The 19502-nt window shown below is 42.1% G+C and overlaps 3 protein-coding genes across 4 annotated transcripts in view; 2 read left to right on the top strand and 1 right to left on the bottom strand.

Annotated features, from left to right (window-relative positions):
* Positions 1 to 647: 647 nt before the first annotated feature.
* On the bottom strand, positions 648 to 4477 carry crybb1 (crystallin, beta B1). Its single transcript, XM_005928971.2, has 6 exons — positions 4375 to 4477; positions 3870 to 4013; positions 3051 to 3169; positions 2749 to 2881; positions 2127 to 2269; positions 648 to 1039 (listed from the first exon to the last, which is right to left on the bottom strand). The coding sequence occupies exons 2-6, from the start codon at positions 3990 to 3992 to the stop codon at positions 862 to 864; spliced, it is 696 nt and encodes a 231-aa protein (XP_005929033.1). The 5' UTR covers positions 3993 to 4013; positions 4375 to 4477; the 3' UTR covers positions 648 to 861.
* Positions 4478 to 9168: 4691 nt separating this feature from the next.
* On the top strand, positions 9169 to 11418 carry cryba4 (crystallin, beta A4; the record flags this gene model as incomplete). The annotated part of the gene is given in 6 exon segments (XM_014335716.1): positions 9169 to 9327; positions 9928 to 9971; positions 10325 to 10443; positions 10604 to 10745; positions 10889 to 11031; positions 11179 to 11418. Coding segments are annotated over 5 exon segments (591 nt in total). The 3' UTR covers positions 11327 to 11418.
* Positions 11419 to 13628: 2210 nt separating this feature from the next.
* The window catches only part of grk3 (G protein-coupled receptor kinase 3), a 75786-nt gene continuing 69912 nt past the window's right edge, over positions 13629 to 19502 (top strand). The window contains exon 1 of one of the 2 annotated variants that reach the window (XM_042223514.1): positions 13629 to 16013. In XM_042223514.1, coding sequence (XP_042079448.1) covers positions 15901 to 16013 — 113 coding nt within the window. In that variant the 5' untranslated portion in view covers positions 13629 to 15900. The remainder of the gene's footprint in view (positions 16014 to 19502) is intronic. The other variant, XM_014335715.2, reaches the window with a different exon arrangement.

Below are 19502 nucleotides of genomic sequence, written 5' to 3'. Positions count from 1 at the left end.
CAGCAATACTGATCAATCTAATAAACTTAAACCTACCCATCCTCCCTATTCTGGTATTTTAAAGAGTAAGCAACCTAACTAATAGGGTTGCAAACTCCCAGCAAAAAAAAAAAATAGGGAACCACCCCCCATGATGCTTAATCAACGTAATCAACTTAATTTGATGCAGTGTGAAAAATGCACAGAAATCAATTATTTTTCAAGAATAATTAAATAGATTCAACATCTTTCTTCAACAGAACTGCAGACTGCACAGATGGTATCTTCCCAAAGGAAAAAGTACTATAGCTTACTAGGGTATATTAGACTTAATAGTTACTATATACAGTAATGGACTTCTATACATTTTACATCAGATTAAAACTTTGGGTGTAAATTCAGATAATTATTTATTAAAAGCTAGAATTTTAAATGAGAATAAGAAAGAAAAGTATGTCTTTGTGCCCCCTTTTCCCTGTTCATGCCCTATCGGCCCCCCTGGCTAAACTTTGCTAGATCCGCCCCTGCACAGTTACCAGCCGTCAGCTCGTAGAAAAGGATCTCTGGTGTAGAAAGTAATATTAAATAAATTCTAACAACAGTTTATAAGCTCTGTTGTCAGCCGACTGGTTTCCTCTTTCTGGGCAAGTGGGCCAAAAACAAAGAGGTTAGGTTTTTCACAACATGTTTATTTTTAGCACCATAAAAAGTCACTTAATGTTGTCCAGTGTGTTTGCTCTCATTCTGTCTTTCCTCTGGGATGGAGCGATGATGTGGAGATAAAGGAAAGCACTGGAGACTGGAGAAAGGGCTTGTTTGGAGAGATAAAAAGCTGAGAGGGCTGCATGGCTGCAACAGCACCGGGCAGCCAGCAGATGTCATTCACTTGCTGGCGGAGGTGAAGGTGAAGCATCCTCTCTGGTGGAACTGCATGTCCCTGATGCGGCGCATGGACTGGATCTGGGGCTGGAAGGCGCAGAAGTCATTGTAGTGTCTGTAGTCACCGCACTCAAACAGGTACTGGTAGCCTCTGTATCCAGGGTACTGGTAACCCACCCACCTGAGAGAGACATGATAAGGTAAAGGTCATGGTTGTGTGTTTATTATAGGATGTCCATGTAGTGTACTACTGGCTGATATCCATACAAATAAAAAAAATGGTATATGACATTATAGGGTTATGATAGAGAATATAAGATATAATATAATAGAGAATAAGACCGTTATAATGCTAAGTCCTAAGAAGTTTAATGTTTACTGTTGAAGTTCTTGTGGTGAAAAGATTCTACTGATCACCTAGGAGACACCAGAAGTGAATTAGGAGGTCTGGAGGACATTGGAGATACCAAGTCTTAATGAGGTTTTCTGATGAGTCCATAAGGGAGTTCTAGAAATGCTTAAGTTAAGGGTTAAGTGGACATTTAGGAGCTTGAAGAGTTCGGTTAAGGAGGTTCAGTTAGTCGTCAGTGAGGTTCCTGGTTCTCCTTCCAGGGATCTCTTAAATGATTCTGAGTTTCTTTTTAGGAGAACCTGGGGTTCTTTTACAACGTTTTAGTTGTCTGACAGAATGTTCTGGAAGTCCTTCAAGGGGTTGCAGTGGTAACTAGGAGATTCTGAGTTCCCCTGAAGTGGATTTATGGGAGCATTACCAACTCCAATAATGAAGAATTAGATTTGTGAATGTTCTGGTCAGGATGGCATTTATCTAATCCAGAGAGTAAAGGCTTTCAAGGTGTATGATAAAGGCACTGAAGCTGTTCTGGAGGCTTTCGGTCAGCAATACAAATGAACAGATTTGTATTGGTGACCTAGAGGACATAATGAAATGAAGCAAATTTTCTGGCTAAAAAAAAGATTTGTAGACAAAAGGACAAGCCTTTTAATGACATCTCATCCCACTTGTTATTTGTAGTATAATCCAACAAGTCTGTGGAATCCTCTTAGGTGTGTCTGAAACCATGTTGGCAGTCCATTTTATATATGGAAAATGTACTTTTTACTATAGTAATATGACGTACTACAAAATTGACTTCCACAGTGTGTTCACAGGCCTTAACACAGGCCTGCATGTTGATGATATTTGTGATACTCTGCTAATTTGTGTTTTGTTTTGTGAGAGAGCACAAGTACTAAACGTGTCTACTCACGCTCCTCCTGGCACCCTCACGCTGCCCACTCTGTCGCAGAAGCCATGCGCCCAGAGTGTGGGCACATCGTCCTCCTGGATCTCCATCTTGTTGCCCTTGAAGTCAGAGAGCTCATACAGGCAGATCTTGTGCTCCATGCTGTCCTGCAGGTAGGAAAGGAAGAATAAAATGTAGTCTCTATACAACATACATTACATGTGCATTCTCTGCTTTTTCATTCATTGCATTTTGTAAGAAATTGTCTGTGGGTGGCAATGTTGAACTGCTTCCATGAGCAGTTAGTGGAATCCATGAATGGATTTTGTGCTAAATTAGGGGCCAAAGCCTACTAATGTCATGCTGATGATGTGATATGCTATAGTATCAGCATGTGAAAAATATTGTTGATTTTTTTTCTTTAGGAACTGTGTTGATAGTCACTTAACCTTTTCAGTGCTTTTTCAAGCATATATGTCAAACTTTTTCCTGGTTCCAGTTCATCATATTTGCTGATTTGCTGCTTTTCTTTGCTGTAAGTTTAGTTCTGGACTGTTAGTCAGTCAAAACGTAGGGTCTGAGAATTTAGAATCACTATATTCTCCCATTTTATGAAAAAACAAACGAAGAAAACAGCTCATTTTACCATTCGGATGGGCCTGAGGGACATGAGGCAGTCGCTGCGGTAGGAGTTGCTCCAGGTATCCCAGCGAGGATACTCTCCCTTCTCCAGGATGAACATCTCCCCACGGAAGTTAGTCTGCTCAAAGGCAACAAAGCTGGAGAACGGGGGACACCATGGACAGGATTGGGGGGGGGGCAAAAGGGTTAAGTGGGGAGGCACAGGAGAAGAATTGGAAGAAAGATAAAAGTGACATATACATGAATAGAGAAGATATGCAGGCAGCTGCTTAAATCAAGTGTGTGTGTGTGTGTGTATTCACTTACGGGCCACACTCCACAATGATACTACGCACTCTATCCATGCCACGGTCACACACGTTCATACACTCATTCTGGACCTCCATCATCCTGCCCTGGAAGTTCTCCTGGTCGAACAGCATGATCTGCACAGAGGACACATAGAGTCATAGCTGTTTCTTTACACTATGTTTATAGCTTTAGTTCATGTGGAAGGTTCAAAACAAATTTTGGATTTGGAATCATTTTTGGATGGAGCATGAAAAAAAAGGCAACTTCTTAAACTGTAATTTCCCCTTTAAAGTCCTCAGCACTGACTGAACTTACTAATCACTTAGATTTCCAAAACGACCTTATACTTTAGAAACATGTCACTTTTAACGTGGCTACGTGTAAAATGATGCCAGTATTAAAGATTATGAGCTTATAAATATACATTATTTTTCACTAGACTATAGTATATGAGGTCATTTAATTTTTGCTCCATCTCAGAGACATTTTTTAAGCCCTGTGATGCGGTGGCTTTCACAGAAAGAGTCTAAAGTACATAGGTACTCACATCAGAAAGAATAGCCTCAATACATTTTGGATAAAAATTTCTTTGTACTGCTCAAAGCATCAGTATCTAAATTCAAAGTGGTTATTTTTGGTCTTTTAACCAAGTTTCTTGCTGTTCTTTATCATTCACCTCCATAGTATCTGAAATTCTAATGTCTAATTCAAACCTTCAGTAAATAAACATATAACTGCCCTGCTAGATGAGACACATGGGACAACATGCAGTCTACTTTCTTTGCCCTTTAGGAAAAAATAAAATGCACACATTCTGTCTTTGCAATGACTCACTCTGAAGGATCCCATGCCAGGCTCGCCAGTCTTGGTGGCCTTGCTGGAGGCAGCTGGAGCTGGGGCTCCCTTGTCCTTGGCATCAGTGCCCTGGCTGGAGGCGGACTTGGCAGTCTGAGACATGGTGAGGGGCTTCAGGAGAGTCTGGGTGAGAGATGGAGGAAGACAAGGGGATGAACAGAAATAGAGGTGTAAATTGAAGTGACAGGGTTTCAGAGGAGAAAGTGAAAGGGAAGGAGAAGTGAGGTTAAATGTGGCCCAGGCAAGGTGTCAACATAGACAGAGGGTTGGTAGGCAGAAGTGTTTGGAGGGTTTTGGACTAGTAGCACAAGTCTGAAGTTTATGTTGGAGGTTCATTTGGGTGTTGTTTTGGCCTTTCCCCTGGACGGTGGAGTTTAAGGTGGGAGCGGTGGGCAGGGAGTGGGCCCTGGCTCTGGATGTGTGGGTGTCCTACTGTACCATGATGGATGCTCTGGCCTGTATGTCTGCGTCTGTGTGTGCTTACCTGCGTCAGTATAGCTTGCAGTGCCGTATGAGGGAGGCTAGCTCGTGCTGGTCCCTTCAACGCTCAACCCAAGCTTTTATACTCTGGCAAAGGCCAAACGTAGAGGCTCACAGCACAATAGAAAACCTCTCGTCATCACTGTTGGCCTGGACCAAAGCCAGCAGGTCATCGCATAGCCTGGAAACACTGCTGGCCCCTCGGGCCTGCCTGTAAGCATTTTGCTGTCAAAGGAAACCACTGACACAGCATTCTTTGCTGTGTGTTGGGCTGGTAGGCCTGTGAGCTGTAGTCGCATGTAGAGTTGAGGAATGCAAAGGTCCACAGGACACAAAGAGGTAATCCACACTCTCTGTCACCTACACAGAAAAGGCACACACACAAATACAACATATTCTTTAACTCAGACTTTCTACTTTAACTCACCGCCATTTCTTGATTTTGGAGAATCACCACAACAGAAACAGACAGAAAACAAAAAAAAGGCAGTGATCTATTCGTTCATGTTGATCTTCTATGTGTTCTCCATACAAAGAATCAAACAGCATTTCAAATGAAGTGTTTTGGTTTTTTTGGACATTTTGCTCTTTAAACATTATTATACTTTAAGATAATTGAGTTACTGGAGATTCTCTTTCTCCCACTGACATTCAGGTTCACCAGAGGTGTTCCACTAAATGCTTTGGCACTGCACTAACACTTACTACTGATATCTACTTCTAGTTCTGGCTAGTGTTAGCCAACTACTTAACAGATGATAAACACATTCATATCGCAAAAGCATCTTTCCAATCAACATAAGGTTTGGCATCTGACATTTTCCAAAACCAGCATCCTGTTTGTTTAGCCAGATATTAAATCTTTAATTCATGTACCAGAAACCAAAGACAATTTGTGCTACTCAGCACAGGACAGTGTTTTCTTGTTGTTGTTCACAGGACACAATAATCGTATATCACAGTAACAATCATCATCATCATCATATACAATATATAATGTATTCTTATATAGGTAAGGAAAGAGCCAGAACAGTTTTTGTTCTGTGCGCGCTGTTTCTGTAGCTTCTCATGTGTAACAAACACTCTGAATGTCCAGACATCTTCCTTTCTCTGTCACAGTTTCTCTCTGCAGTGTCCATGTTAAGATGTTTTTGTGGAGAACCTGCTGATAAATTTGGGCTTTGACAGCAATTACTGTAGGGGCGACCGTGGCTCAGGGGGTTGGGAATCGCATCTATAACCGGAAGGTCGCCGGTTCGATCCCTGGGCTCTCTGTCCTGGTCGTTGTGTCCTTGGGCAAGACACTTTACCCTACCGCCTACTGGTGTTGGCCAGAGGGGCCGATGGCGCGATATGGCAGCCTCGCTTCTGTCAGTCTGCCCCAGGGCAGCTGTGGCTACAACTGTAGCTGCCTCCACCAGTGTGTGAATGTGAGAGTGAATGAATAGTGGTATTGTAAAGCGCTTTGGGTGCCTTGAAAAGCGCTATATAAATCCAATCCATTATTATTATTACAGCCGGTACATTTAAAAGATAAAGGGGGCGTATGCAGCATGTTCACTTCCTTTAACTTTGCTAGGATAATATTGAGTAGTTCTTGACTGGTGGGTAATCTAGACAAAAAAGCACTGCCACACAGCCGTGCATGAGAATTCCTCCTGGTCATCTTCAGAGGTTGAATAAAGGTCATTGTTGGTGGTAATAATTATGGGATTATGGCGAATGGATTATGTGTGGATTATATCACTTCATTTGAGATCATTTCCACGATGGAAGCAGGATTAAATTGCGTTTGATATGTGAACTAATCCTGCAGTGTAATCTGGGTGACTTCCATGCTGTGATTATATTTGTTGTAATTTCTGCTGCCCTCTTGGTCAGGTCTTTCCTGAGAAAGGGATTTTTTAATCTTAGTCAGACTTTTTCCTGATATTTCAGAATGCTACACAGACATGGTTTCATTTGTAAGAAAGAAAAGTCACCAGCGTTTTTAGCAAAGTAACTGATAAAGACAACAGGAGACTGACATTAGTGAGTATTCAGATAGCAGGATGGAGTATGTGGAGTTTAGTTGAAATAAATGTGTTTGGGGTAATAAACGAACATGTCACTAAATGGACATGATCCTACTTGGTAGGGCTGACTTTAAACATGTTAGCATCAAATGGGAAAAATAATGTTAAAGACTGCACCAAAAGCAAGTGCATCTTTATAGATCCACAATGCAGAAGTTTCAAATGCAGAAGTAAGGAGCAGAAACTTTCACTACTTCAGGCTTGCTGTGTGTTATGGCACACACATGAAGCTTGAGTGAAATTCTAGTATTTTATTAGTCTCTTACTACTAACAGGTATGTGTACCTGTGTGTTACACCTGTACCTTTTGCCAGTGAAGCTGACAACATAGCATAGCACACTTTAATTTAAATATTGTAACCAAAGAGATTCGTTCCTTTAATAGTTAGAACAAATTATTGTGTGAGCGTTCCTCACTAATGATAGCTAATGTTAGTGCTGCTGATATCATCAGGAGGAAATAAAAGAGAGCAAGAGCTTATATCTGTGACTTCATTTTATGATGATAATGATTTTGATGATGATACTTGCGAGGTCTGAAGAAGATTAGATGAGTGGTTGTCACTGCTTTACACTTTTAGGCAGAAAACACACATGGCCTTTTAAATGCATTGACCACTGTCATTTTTATCTTCTGACACTGCCACAAAATGTCCTGCCAAATGAAAGGAACCTATTGATTTTGACCAGCCCTTGGCTCTTTCATTCTCTAATGTCCATTTTCTGATGACTGCCAGGGGTCTCAGGAGTCCTCCCCGGCTTTCTCAAGAAGAAAATATTTAGTCTGTCTTTCAGAGGGGTTCATCATTATCATGGCTGATTACACAATTCCCCTGGTAAGTGAACAGTGTCCTTCTAATGTAAGATGAATCCGATCAGTTTTTTCTTGTGTTGTGTAGAAAAAAAAAATCTGATGAGGAAACCTGTTTGATATTTTTGAAATTTGACTCTTTTCAGGCAGGAAACATTTTGGTCTCTGTTCAAAAAGTTGATTCTGTTAATCTGGACGTAGTGTTTTCAGTGGGAAAAATGTTTTGTCACTCTTATAAGTGACTTCTTCATTCTCAACTGACTGCAGGGTTCCCCAACCTTAATGATCATGAAACTGACCTCACAGCCCATTGTTAGTCCATGGTGCTAGTTTCAGTTATTATACAAAAGCACTGTTTATAAGGATGGGGGGGAAAAGTCACTTGGATGAGAGATGAAACATTTCCCCACTGATACATCCAGATGAATGGGATCAACTTTTTGGGATTTGCTGGATCTGGATGATTGAACGTTCATTGAGACTTTTGGTCTTTCTGAACTGAAATTTATTTTTGATTTCAGAGAAATGAACTTTGATTAAGCAAGGCTTGTATATGAAGATCTGAGGCAGTGAATTATGTCTAAAAGTTTTAGATAAGCTGAAATTCCTTTAGGCTCACTGGAAATAAGGACGAGTGCCTCTGCGCTCCTGTTTACATGTGGTTGATTATGTAAGCACTTAAACACACACACACACACACACACACACACACACACACACACTAGCACACAAGTCCTAGCTAGTGTATTACACTACAGCATGCAGGTTAAACCTGTTTTTACTATTGAGGGCTTTTTTACATTTTTTCATTAAACTGTTGAACATTTCGTAAAAACAAGGCTTTGTTACTGTAATTATGAATATGACAAAAAAAAAATAAAACACACAAAGAAAGAGTGCTGCTATGATCTGTGTGATCAACCACGTATTCTTGCTAGAACACTTCAAATGATCAGATTTGAGATGTGGAGACGTGTTTCATGTTAGAAAGCATTCTGGTGTAAGTATTAGTGTTTGCCATAATTGGATGAAGGACTTCCTCTGCACTGGTTAGATTTCTCACTGCACACATTGGAATACTAAGAACTACTACTAAGAATACTATCTGCACTGAAAATCTGCCTTGACATATGCATGACGTTGCTTTTTTTCTGTTTTTTTTTTCACCTGAAAGTGACATCAAAGCGACTGAGAACAGATTCCAAGTAATGATCTTGCAAATTAAAATCCTTTGTTATAACCGTTTTAAAAACTTGAGGTCTTTTGCCTTAAGACTTAGCTTTAAGCTAAATAAGCTATATATCAGACAGAGCCATCTAGTACTCTTCCTATTTTCTGACACTACATTGCAAAAAAAAAAAAATCATATTCGGCGCAATTAGTGCTTTAACTCTGGTACCAACCTTTTTTAATAGATATAACGAATTAAGGTCTTTATGTCCCATACTAAAATCGGATCTTGTGATTCTCTTAACTTTCTTTCTGTTCTACTATTTTCAAACATATTGTGGAAAAAAAAACCATCCTCTGAGTCACCATCAACGCTTCACTGCTATTACCAACATGAGCAGGCATGCACACAGAGCTTATTCTGTCTGTGTTTGTTGGTCTCACATCATCAACAAATTCTAATGGTATGACAGGTCATTATTGTATTTGCAAATTTCACACATTTAATGGCAAAAATGAAGCACCAGTTAACTGAGAAAATGACTGGTCTTTACTTGCAGACATAAATTGAAATAAAGAGTTAAAGAGCTTCCAGCTCCAGCTTTTTTCTTTTCCCTCTCTGATGCCGTTGGCTCTCAGTATTTTCTCAGCTTGCACTCTATGTTTCATTTCTTATATTCCTGGTCTCTGTGTCCACTGCTCCCAGTGATAATGTGGTGTCTGCACTTCTGGCCCTCCATAGATTAACGATGCTTTTGTCAGGTGGGGACAAAGAAAAGCCCCTCCCTGCTGCTGAGCCGGGGCTTTCAGCATGGACCCCTGCCAGGGGAGGCTTTAAAAGGGTGGGGGCGTGTGGCTCCTCTCACTCTCACGGCAGGACAACCCAAGGGCATCAAGCAAGGTGAGTTCCTGTCCCTCGCCCAGCCGCCACAGCCATCCAGCATGGTCAGCCAGGGTACCACAGCCAGGGTATAGCATCCCCCATATTCACACATCCATATCTACTCCCACTCCAAACACACACCATCCAGGCTGAAATCACTGCACCCAGTGGCTGCGATGAACAGTGGTGATGATGGAACAATCTTAGAAATGGGCAGAAAAACTAGAAAGAGAGAGACAAAAGTTAGAGTAGCCAAATGAAGCCTGTGGCCTCTGTGACCCTCTTCTGTTTGGTATCCAAACTATAAATAGACACTGGTGCTTTCCATCTAGCAATTACAAGTTCAGGCTGCTTCCAGTATCCTGCCCATTATGTGTAAAGTACACACTGTACCTGCGACACAGACTTGTTTTTTCATAGGTCTGACAATAGAACCGATCTCCTGCTCTTCACTTTTTGGATTTCTGGTTCACACATCTGTCTTTACTGGTTAGCTTCTGGCTAGTTTCTGCATCAGAATAAAATGACTGCTCACCTCTCAGAGTGTGTGGCTTCCCTGTTGTCACTGCTGTCTATTCATTGTTAGCACTCGTGGATAAAATTCTTTCTTCCTTCCAGACAAGATGACTCACCATTGCACCAAGTTCTCCGGCCACTGGAAGGTGAGTCTGCAGATGGAAGAGCAGCTTTATTCATCAGCACCTTTGAATTTTCCCTCAGATGTGACCACGAGCTGCTTGTTGTAAAATGCCTCATACAGTTGAGCATCAGGGAGAGTGCCCAATGAAGTCACAAAACATTAGGACGCTATAAAGACTTCATTGGTATTGGAATATCACACAGTTGTGCATTAGGGCTTGTTAAAAGTGGTTTATCTCCCAGTTCAGAGCGATTAGCTTAGCTAATGTAGTTTTATATGTTTGAGGTGAGCTGCTGAAGTGATTTCAGACATCACACATCAAGTTTAAGTGGATGGTGTGTACAGCCATCAGCTGCATGTCCTTTTTCCCATTAGATCATTGTCTTCGATGAGGAATGCTTCCAGGGACGCCGCCATGAGTTCACCTCTGAGTGCTGCAATGTGATGGAGTTTGGCTTTGAGACCGTTCGCTCCCTCAGGGTGGAGAGTGGAGCGTGAGTAAACAGATATGTGCGCACAGATAGACATGCAGCAGAAAACCATCATTAAGTGACATACGGTTAACATGACAGGATGTTATTAACCTCTGTATAAGTGGATTTAAGGACTTTTGGGATGATGGAATAATCTCTTTTTTTCTATGCTTCCTTCCAGCTGGGTGGGTTATGAGCATGCCTCCTATCAGGGACAGCAGTTTGTCCTGGAGCGGGGAGAGTACCCCCAGTGTGATGCTTTTGGAGGTAGCAATGCCTATCACATTGAGAGACTGACCTCCTTCAGACCCATTGCCTGTGCTGTAAGTTATCTCTCAGCTTTTTTTTCCACTGAAAAACCTCCATTGTGAGCGAATGCTGCTGTGACGGACAAATCAATAATGTAGACTTGCCTGACCTGAAAAACTACTCAAATGTATTCTTTCTTTACCTCCCCCATCTCCAGAACCACAGAGAGTGTCGTATGACTATCTATGAGCGTGAGAACTTCCTGGGCCGTAAGGGTGAGCTCAGCGACGATTACCCCTCCCTCCAGGCCATGGGTTGGTGCAACAATGAAGTTGGCTCTCTAAGGATCCATTCTGGAGCGTGAGTGTCCCCAGCTGCTTATTTGCCTCCTTATTTCCCCCTCCTCATCCTCTCAGCAGTTCAAAAAATAACCCTACTCAGATTTTCACAATATGCTTTGCAACATTTCACAACATTTGCATTTCCACGTCTGTCAATTCTCAACAGATTTGTCTGCTACCAGTATCCTGGTTATCGTGGATACCAATATATCATGGAGTGCGATCGTCACTGTGGGGAGTACAAACACTTCAGGGAGTTTGGCTCTCACTGCCAGACCCCTCAGATCCAGTCCATCCGCCGTATTCAGCAGTAATAACTTACACCAAACCCTTTCGAGCATGTGACCCTTCACCTTTGACCCCTGCTGCTTGCCCGTGCTAAATAAACTGTTTTTCTTAAACCTTACTGACTTCCACCAGTGTATGTGCTTATCATATGGACATACTAAATCACTTATACATCACACACTTGTGTTTTCCTCTGAATTGCGATCACCTCTGTATAATTCACATGACGGTGTACAGAGGTTACCTGCTAATAAGGGTGAATGTGAGGAAAAAAATGTCATTTAGAACCAAGTCTTTAGCTTATTATGTAAGTGCTCGATGTCAACCAGATTAATAAATGTGAACCAAACTGTAACAAATATTTGCAAGTCCTTTCACATATCTTTTTCTAAGATATGTGCTAATCAAACATTGCTGTCTTATTAAAGAAGAAGCTGCTTTCCTTTGTGACCGTGGGCAGCCCCGTGTGTTTGATTTGGCAGAATCCCCCCTTCCTGGCACAACTCCAGGGGGGATTTGTGTCCACTACACTATGGAGGGACAAATGCTGCTGTCTTATTATCTTTGATAATTCAATAATCAGTTTTGATAAGTCAGTAATCACTAATGGTAAGTATTCCAGTGTTTGAAATATAGTTTTAAACTTAAATTCACGAAAGCTATCAAGGAACTATGAAGAAGAAACTGTTATGATTTTATGCTCAAAATGTGCTTTAAAGATTCATTTTAATTTAGAATAAAAGGCAACACCTCCCAGCACATGGGGGTGAAACACGGTCCTTTCAGCTGCTCTCAAAATTTCTATGTGGTTACCACAGCCCATTTAATTTATTCACCACATTTCAACACAAGAAAATTACACAACCTTCAGCCTATACATATGACATTGTGCAAAACTCAGAAATACAGTTTATATATAGCGAGGAAAATAAAATAAAACGCTGGGGCTTTTCCCCTCTGTTTGGCTTCAGTCTCATACACCTTGTCATTGTTTGGAAACTCCCAAAGATGTTTCCACTGGGGACCTTGACCACAGTGCTGCTGGAATTCATGCAAAATTTGCTGAAATAAGCAAGACCCTCTAAAAAGAGGCCTCGATGGCAGCGTGACATTCCAAACATGTTGTATATAGTTTAGCATTAAGAGCGCCTTCCAACAGGAAAGGTGGTTGTCAAGTAAATGATAAAAAAAGGAATAAAAAAAAAAAATCACAATGACATTAGTCTATACATTGAATAAATATGACAGTCATAGCCTGGTTTAAATTATATTTGAATTTAGCCATTTAAAAATGATTAAAATATCTGTTTTTAAAGTGATAAAGCCATTTTCTGATTCTTACCAAAAAAGGGGGGGAAAAAAATCTCTTTTAAGATATAAATTGATAGATAATTGATAGTTGATTGATAATTGATAGATAATAAATAACGTTTCCTTCCTTTTTCCTTCAAGAATGTTTCCTTCTTGAAGGAAAAAGCTTTACTTTGGATTCTTCTGCCTCTTGTTCTGTTCTCAGCCAGGATGAGCCCACACTGCTTCAATAATGTTGACGTTGCTTTGAAAGGTGTTTGGGGCCACTCTTATGCTGAAAAAAAGAAAGATCAGATATTTTGCAGATGCTATAATATGGTGGATGCAAATCTGAAAGTTGACAAGCCCTCCAGCGCCAAACCATGACAGTCTCCACCGTGTTTTTCAGATGACTGCAGACTTTCACTGTTGGACCTCTCTCCTGACAGCCTCCATACATACTGACAAGATATGAAGCAAAAAACTTCCAATTTGGATCCATTCCTCCATCACACCTGCTGCCACTGAGTTTTAGTCCAGTTTTGGTGTTCTGGTGTAATTTAACCTCTTTAAGAGAATTAGAGAGATAGGAGCCAGTACAGAAATATCAGTGGTTATAATTTTGATCTTTAACCTCACAACCCATGACATAAATCAGAGGGGGATTTATGTCATGACAAGAACAATGTCACAGGTCTAATGAAGCTCACCGTGCTGCCACCCTCACTGCACATTTTAAGTGAGTCTTTTTTTTTTGTCACTCAGACTTATGGTACCTATGATGGCCCCTGTATGCAGTTTTCATCCAAAACAGCCCTGCTCCTGACGCGCACCTTACCTCAAAGCCTCTTTGCCCGTCCACTGAACTAAGAGTATTACCATGTGCGGCCAGGCAACGGCACTGCATCTCCACCTGAGCAACGCACGCATCCCTCGACGCGTACGTTGACGCAAAATACACTGCTGTAATATGAACTGTCGGAAGCTACTGTTCGTGACTATTCCAATTCAGTGCGAACAGCAGCAGCGTGGGGGGCAGCGGGGTAATGTAGTGCAGCGGAAACAGAGCAGGCCCGACCAAAGAGCTCTCTTTCCTACAGGCCAATCCAAGCTGTTCTCAGTGAGCATCGTTAATCACCGCGGACACGGCGCCCTGATTAAGTTAGCTGCACGTGCATGAATAGGCGCGGATTGCGCCTTGTTTGTTTGTAATACATAAATAAACAGAGCGAAACAACACCTTCCTCTCTAAGCACCTCTAATAACGCGCTTCCGTTCCAACAGCCGAGAGAGCCGCTCCGTGTTTTACGAGCCTCTCCCCGCCGCAGTGGGAGGAAGTCGAACTACAAAGCAGACAGAGCCACTGTGCTAGCAAAAAACACCAAAAAAAAAATATAGAGGAGGCTTTAAGCCACACATGTGCCGTACTAGAGGCGACGAACACCTTAATTGAAACAAGCGGACTTGACCGACTGGCACTCAGTCAGAGGCTGCGGAAGGAGACTCTTTCAGAGGCTTGGAGCGTTTAAGCAGCCGAGTGGCTCTGCGAACGCCGAGAACCTGGTAGGCAGGAGGCGCGCGGGGCTGCCGCGGAGCAAGAAGACCTGATCTGAACGTTCAGTTTCACATCTCTGAGGCGCGCGCCAGCGTACTGTTAACCTCATCACTATAAATATTGTTTCTGTTGTTTTTTTCTTAACATTGCACGGACTAAAGAATTTGACAGTTTGCCTCGCCGCGCAGTCGGTCAGCCAGCGTTTACAGCGAGGAAGAAAAGTTAGCGTTTACCAAGCAGACTACTGGCCAGCGCTCCCTCCCCCTCCTCCATCATCAGCGTCACCCTCACCCCCACACTCAGTAACTCTGTGCTGGGTCTTTAGGCAGGGAGGGTCCCCCTAACGTTCGGGGTAACCGAAGAAGCAGCTATGGGTTATTGTTTTGCATCTCTATCCTCGTTCTGACTTCACCGGACTGTCGAAGACTGTTTAGCGGAAACGCTGCAAGACTTCCCCAATACGAGTCTCCAGTGTCCTCGCCTCGGCCGTTAGCTTAACGTTGCTGAGAAAATCGCTGCTGTTTGTCTGCCTGCAAGTGACTGTCTTTGCAACGGGATTGATTTTATATGTCTGCTGAAGCGGAATAGCCTAAAATAGGAGTGTCTGACTGGCCGCTCTGAATCCTGGTGGTTAGTTAGCCTCGTGGCTAGCAGGTTTCATTTTGCTAGCTAGCGTGGTAGCTAACTAGCGAACGAACCCAAATATCTATAGTGGCAGCGGCTAGAAACCAGTTAGCTATGTACCGCTGGATTTGGTTTGTGATCGCTTGATTCAATTCCTTTACACCTGGACAGATTTGGGCGACAAACCTCTGTCAGCAGTTTAACCGCATCTTTTCCGGTGACTTTTTTTGTGCGTGATTGACGAGACGATAAGGAAGGTTTGAGCCTTAACGCTGCACAGGAAAGCAGCAGCAGCAGGGGCACAAACAGCAGCGCTGTGTGGATACTCTGGAATGCAAATCATGAATCCTGGCTTATCTCTAACCTCGGCTTGCACGCTTTTATTTATGCCAGGTCGCGCCTGACAGATTAGCGTTTTGCTGCAGGAGCACAAGACTACAAACGGGCACCTTGATGATCCACATCTAACCCGTTCAGCAGTGTCTCACCAGCCCCTCTGCACTGATCGTTAAGCCTGTCTTCTCACGGCGTGGCTGATTTTGTGTTGCAGAGAGGAGCAGGCAGTCCGCTAAGATTAGAACATTTTTTCGACAGTAGTGTTTACATTTTAAGGAACACCCCCCTGCCCCCTCCTTCCCTCATTCCCTTCTTCCTGAAGCACATGCCGCACTGGAGACAGACCAGTCGTTTGGACACAGGAGGACCAGGCAAGTCCCCGGAGACCTGTAGAGCCTGACAGAGCCCGTGTGTGGTGCATCGCACCTACCTGTGTGAGAAACATCACAGGTCTTTACTCTCGCCCCTTGCGCTACATGGAATCGCAAGGACGGTGGATCTAGCGGGCCTGCTTACTGCAGATATTTCGACTAACCCCTACCCTATGTCTTCCCTCGTAAGTTTCCTCTTTTACGTGACAACGATGGTAGTTTGAACAGACTTGGAGCTGCAGACAACGCCGCCGTTTCCCAGCAGACGGTCAGCGCCGTCGTCCATTCATCCGGCCCCCACAGCGCGCCTTGGCCCTTGATGTGGGTCACATCTGGCCGAGGACGTTGTTTTTAAGCCCCTAAATCAGAAGCCACCCTTCCCGGCCCGGTTATTTAATCGATTTGGTCGTCCCAGGGTCGAAAGATGGCGGACCTTGAAGCGGTGCTCGCCGATGTCAGTTACTTGATGGCGATGGAGAAGAGCAAATCTACTCCAGCGGCCCGGGCGAGCAAGAAAATCATTTTGCCTGAGCCTAGGTAAGCACATCCATAGGGGCTTTGATGCTGGGCTTTTGTGTGTGTATGTGTGTGTTTTTGTGAAATGGATGACATTTTCTGTGCATGCTACGCGACCATATATGGCGATGGAGGCGTGCTTCCTCTCAAACCTGTGCCTTACCTTTGATGGGGACTGAAATGACTGTAAAGCTTTTTCTCACTTTAGGTTTCTAAGAACATGCAGCAAACCCCGGCCTCGTAAAATCTGCATTTCAACCATCATTGTCATAGAGCTTAAAGTTAACAAGAAGTTAATCCAATGATCCACAGTGTTGGAGCTACCTGCACATTTTGTTTGCCATCGTTTCTGGTGTCCATTGCTTGTCAGACATGTTTTCTTTTCCTCCCGGGCTTTCTTGACTAAAGGTCTGATCATAAATCTGTGTCTTGTAGCCAGTGTAATTCATTCTTTGAAGCTGCTAAGTGTTGTCGTTGCTGCTGTAAATCCTTCTGATGCATCTTTATTACCACTCTATACAGCTGTTGATCTCATCTTTGCTGTTTGCAAGCGTTTAGCTCACCGAGGAGGGTGTTACTCAAGACAAAAGCTAGAGTCCTATTGAAATAGTACACCCCCACCACCTCTTACCATTTGTATATAATTGTACATCCTTTTGTCCCTGCAGCAGAGGCTTGAAAGTGTCGCTTCAGTCCAGGTTGTAGCGTGCAAGTTCATTGAAGGGGATGTGGTTGAAATTTGGTTATTGACATGGTTGCTTTTCATATGAGGTCTGTGAAAATTTCACAGCACCATTTGAGTTCAGTCAAATGCTAACTGTGTGAACAGCAGTTAGGTGTGGATTAGCTGGATAGTTTGTACCACTGTCACTGATCTGATCTGAGCTCATTGTGCTTCCAGCTATTACCTTGTACTCCACTTTTCTTAATCGCAAACGGGTTTTTCCTTACGGTTTTGAGGCTGGATTCTGGGGTGTTTTGTATTTATTTCCATGTTATTTTTGCATATGAAAGCTGCAAATGTCAGATTGACTCAGAGCTAGTCCTTCTGTAGTCCCTTTCAGAATTCTTCTTCCCTGCTGACACAGTCACATCTGACACCCCAGTGCTTCCACTATGACTCTTCCTCCTTTAGATCACTTTGTCCATCTGTTGACGTGAGAATTAGCTGACATATTCAGAGTGAGCTTTAAATACAAGCTTTAACTAATATAAAATTAATACATCTTCTTATCGTAGTACACAGTATAACTCTGAGGTCTATTTTTTTTTAATGCAACATTTAATCTAGAATCTTAATATGAAGTAGGGTGTGTATATATACAGTTGTCTCTCTCCCTCTCTATCTATATATCTATATCTATATATATATATCCATCTGTGTATATATGTATATTATAACGACACCATGTCTTTGTGCACAATAATGAGTTAGGCTTGGCCATCTCTGACAGCAAGAGCGGTGTCAGTGTCCTGTGACGATGTAATACCAAGAGAAGAAGCTCCTACAGCAACCTCAACCAAAGCAAAGGGCTTTACGAAATGAGCAAGAAATCTGGTCCAATTAAAGGTGGAAACAAAAACATGTTTCACCACTGCATGTTGGCGTAATCAGTGTTGGGGTCATTATTTAAAAAAGAAATGTATTTAAAATAACGCTTTTCTCAAAAATAATGCACTATATTACTTAAGTACTCCCAGGAGAAAGTAATTCATTACACTACTCATTACATTACTTTCATGTTACTCTTTAAAATGCCCTGAAACACATTGTCAGTTGTTAACATTTTATCTAATTGTCTTTGTTTGACACTTTCAGATTCTTCATTCTGTATTTTTTTTTTTTTTGGGTGAGCTGAACAGATTTCTGTCACATATAAATTTTGGTGATGTTGAGTTATATGGGTGGCGTACATTGAATGCAACACGTTAAAACAATGCAAATGGAGAACATAACATTGCATCCACGGGACTATGAAAGGATCATATGTAGATCTGTATTTGCACATACCTATGTTAATAATTTCAAATATATTTACTGTTGTAAATTTTATATATTTAGCTGCTCAGCTTTAAGTAATAATCCTCTTTAATCCTCTTCCAATAATCTGTGTAATTGGTCAGACGCTGCCAGCGCCAAGCCTGTCATGTGAACACGCTTGTGCCTTAGTGAGTTCATAACCAGCTTCATGTAAGAGTTATCCTGATTGCCATTGTTGGGGTAAGTGGATCCAGATAACAGAAAGATACCCGGGGTATCTTTAAGTCATTTCATAGTGCAGGTGCCTGTGACTAGCTGATGTGCTGAGGGGAAACGAAGACTTTCAGTAGTAAGAAATCAATAAACAGTTGTAGAACTAAATATCAGTCCTGTCATTTATAGGCAAATCTGCACCTCATAGTGCGGTGAGAAATATTATCCTACTCTTTTCTTCATTCAGTGATGGAGGTGTGTAAAGTTTGAGTTAGCAGTAGAAGTTCAAAAAAGCATAATTTTGAATTTGTGTGTCCAATAATGTTGCTCTGCTGGTACTTTATCTTTGTTAATCTGGCGGCCCAGCAGAAAGACACTTGAATACGTGCTGCTAATTTTTTTCCAGCTGAAATGATTACATGAAAGCATATTCTCTGATAACCAATTGAATGCGTGTGCCTTGATCGTTGTTCATGTAGAGTGAATTAGGTCAAAAATCAGTCCTTGCTCCCTGTAACTCATTGATGTATTTACATGCCATAACAGCAGGAGGGCCCCGCCCTCTTGGCAGACTTTAGACACCTTCAGTGCACAAACAAAGGCTCTGACGCTCTGCAGAGAGTTCCCACCTCTGACAGGTCTGGCAGCAGTGGCTGGTGATTTCCTCTAACAGTCAGCTTGTCAGTGCTTCTGAAATGGGCTCAAATTAAAGCACTTTCATTATTTGTAACAAACCTAAATCAGTGAATCAGGAGCTTCATGTTGTTTCTGAAGCATCACTGTTGTAAAAGGTTGTAAGAAAGTTGATGTGCTGTTGTTTTCAGTTCATTCCAGTGTGGTATTAAAAGTAACTCGCAGAACCTGAAGCTCGTCTTAACCGTTATTCCATTACATTGAGCATTCAGTCACAGAATAACACAATAATTATGACTTGGAGATTCATGGCCCTTAAGCACCCAACCCTGCACTAACTCTGTGTACGTGATGGTGTGGCTAAAAAGGGCAGATGAAAAAAGTTATCTGGGTGTTGTTTATGCTCATTCTATCTTCTCTAAATGTACACGATTGAGTAGAGGGCGATTCAGAGACGGTGTTTGTGGAAACCAGTAACTGTGAAAAGCTCTTTGTTTCATTGGCAGTGAAGGAGAATTAAAAACAATGTAAACCCAAAGATCAGAACCGGCATCATTTGGCTGCAAAATTTGTCCAATTTTATTTTCCCCCCAGAACAAAATAGTTCAGTTGCGAAATAATTTGTGTCCAATTTATTTTAGAAAACACCAAATCAAAATAACAGTTCTCTCATGGTGCTTAAA

This window comes from Haplochromis burtoni, unplaced genomic scaffold, assembly GCF_018398535.1.
Source record: "Haplochromis burtoni strain Fernald_Lab_line unplaced genomic scaffold, NCSU_Asbu1 Contig_113, whole genome shotgun sequence".
Lineage (NCBI taxonomy): Eukaryota > Metazoa > Chordata > Actinopteri > Cichliformes > Cichlidae > Haplochromis > Haplochromis burtoni.
The sequence above is the reverse complement of the archived record's forward strand: the minus strand, read 5'-3'. Positions and strand labels throughout refer to the sequence as shown.

Bases quoted from the DNA above. Each gene is read 5' to 3' on its own strand.
- crybb1 (XM_005928971.2), bottom strand. From the start codon at position 3,992: ATGTCTCAGACTGCCAAGTCCGCCTCCAGCCAGGGCACTGATGCCAAG. The intron at 2,270-2,748 runs GTAAAATGAGCT...TCCTACCTGCAG, and splicing joins CCCTCAGGCCCATCCGAATG to GACAGCATGGAGCACAAGAT. The intron at 1,040-2,126 runs GTGAGTAGACAC...TGTCTCTCTCAG, and splicing joins GTGAGGGTGCCAGGAGGAGC to GTGGGTGGGTTACCAGTACC.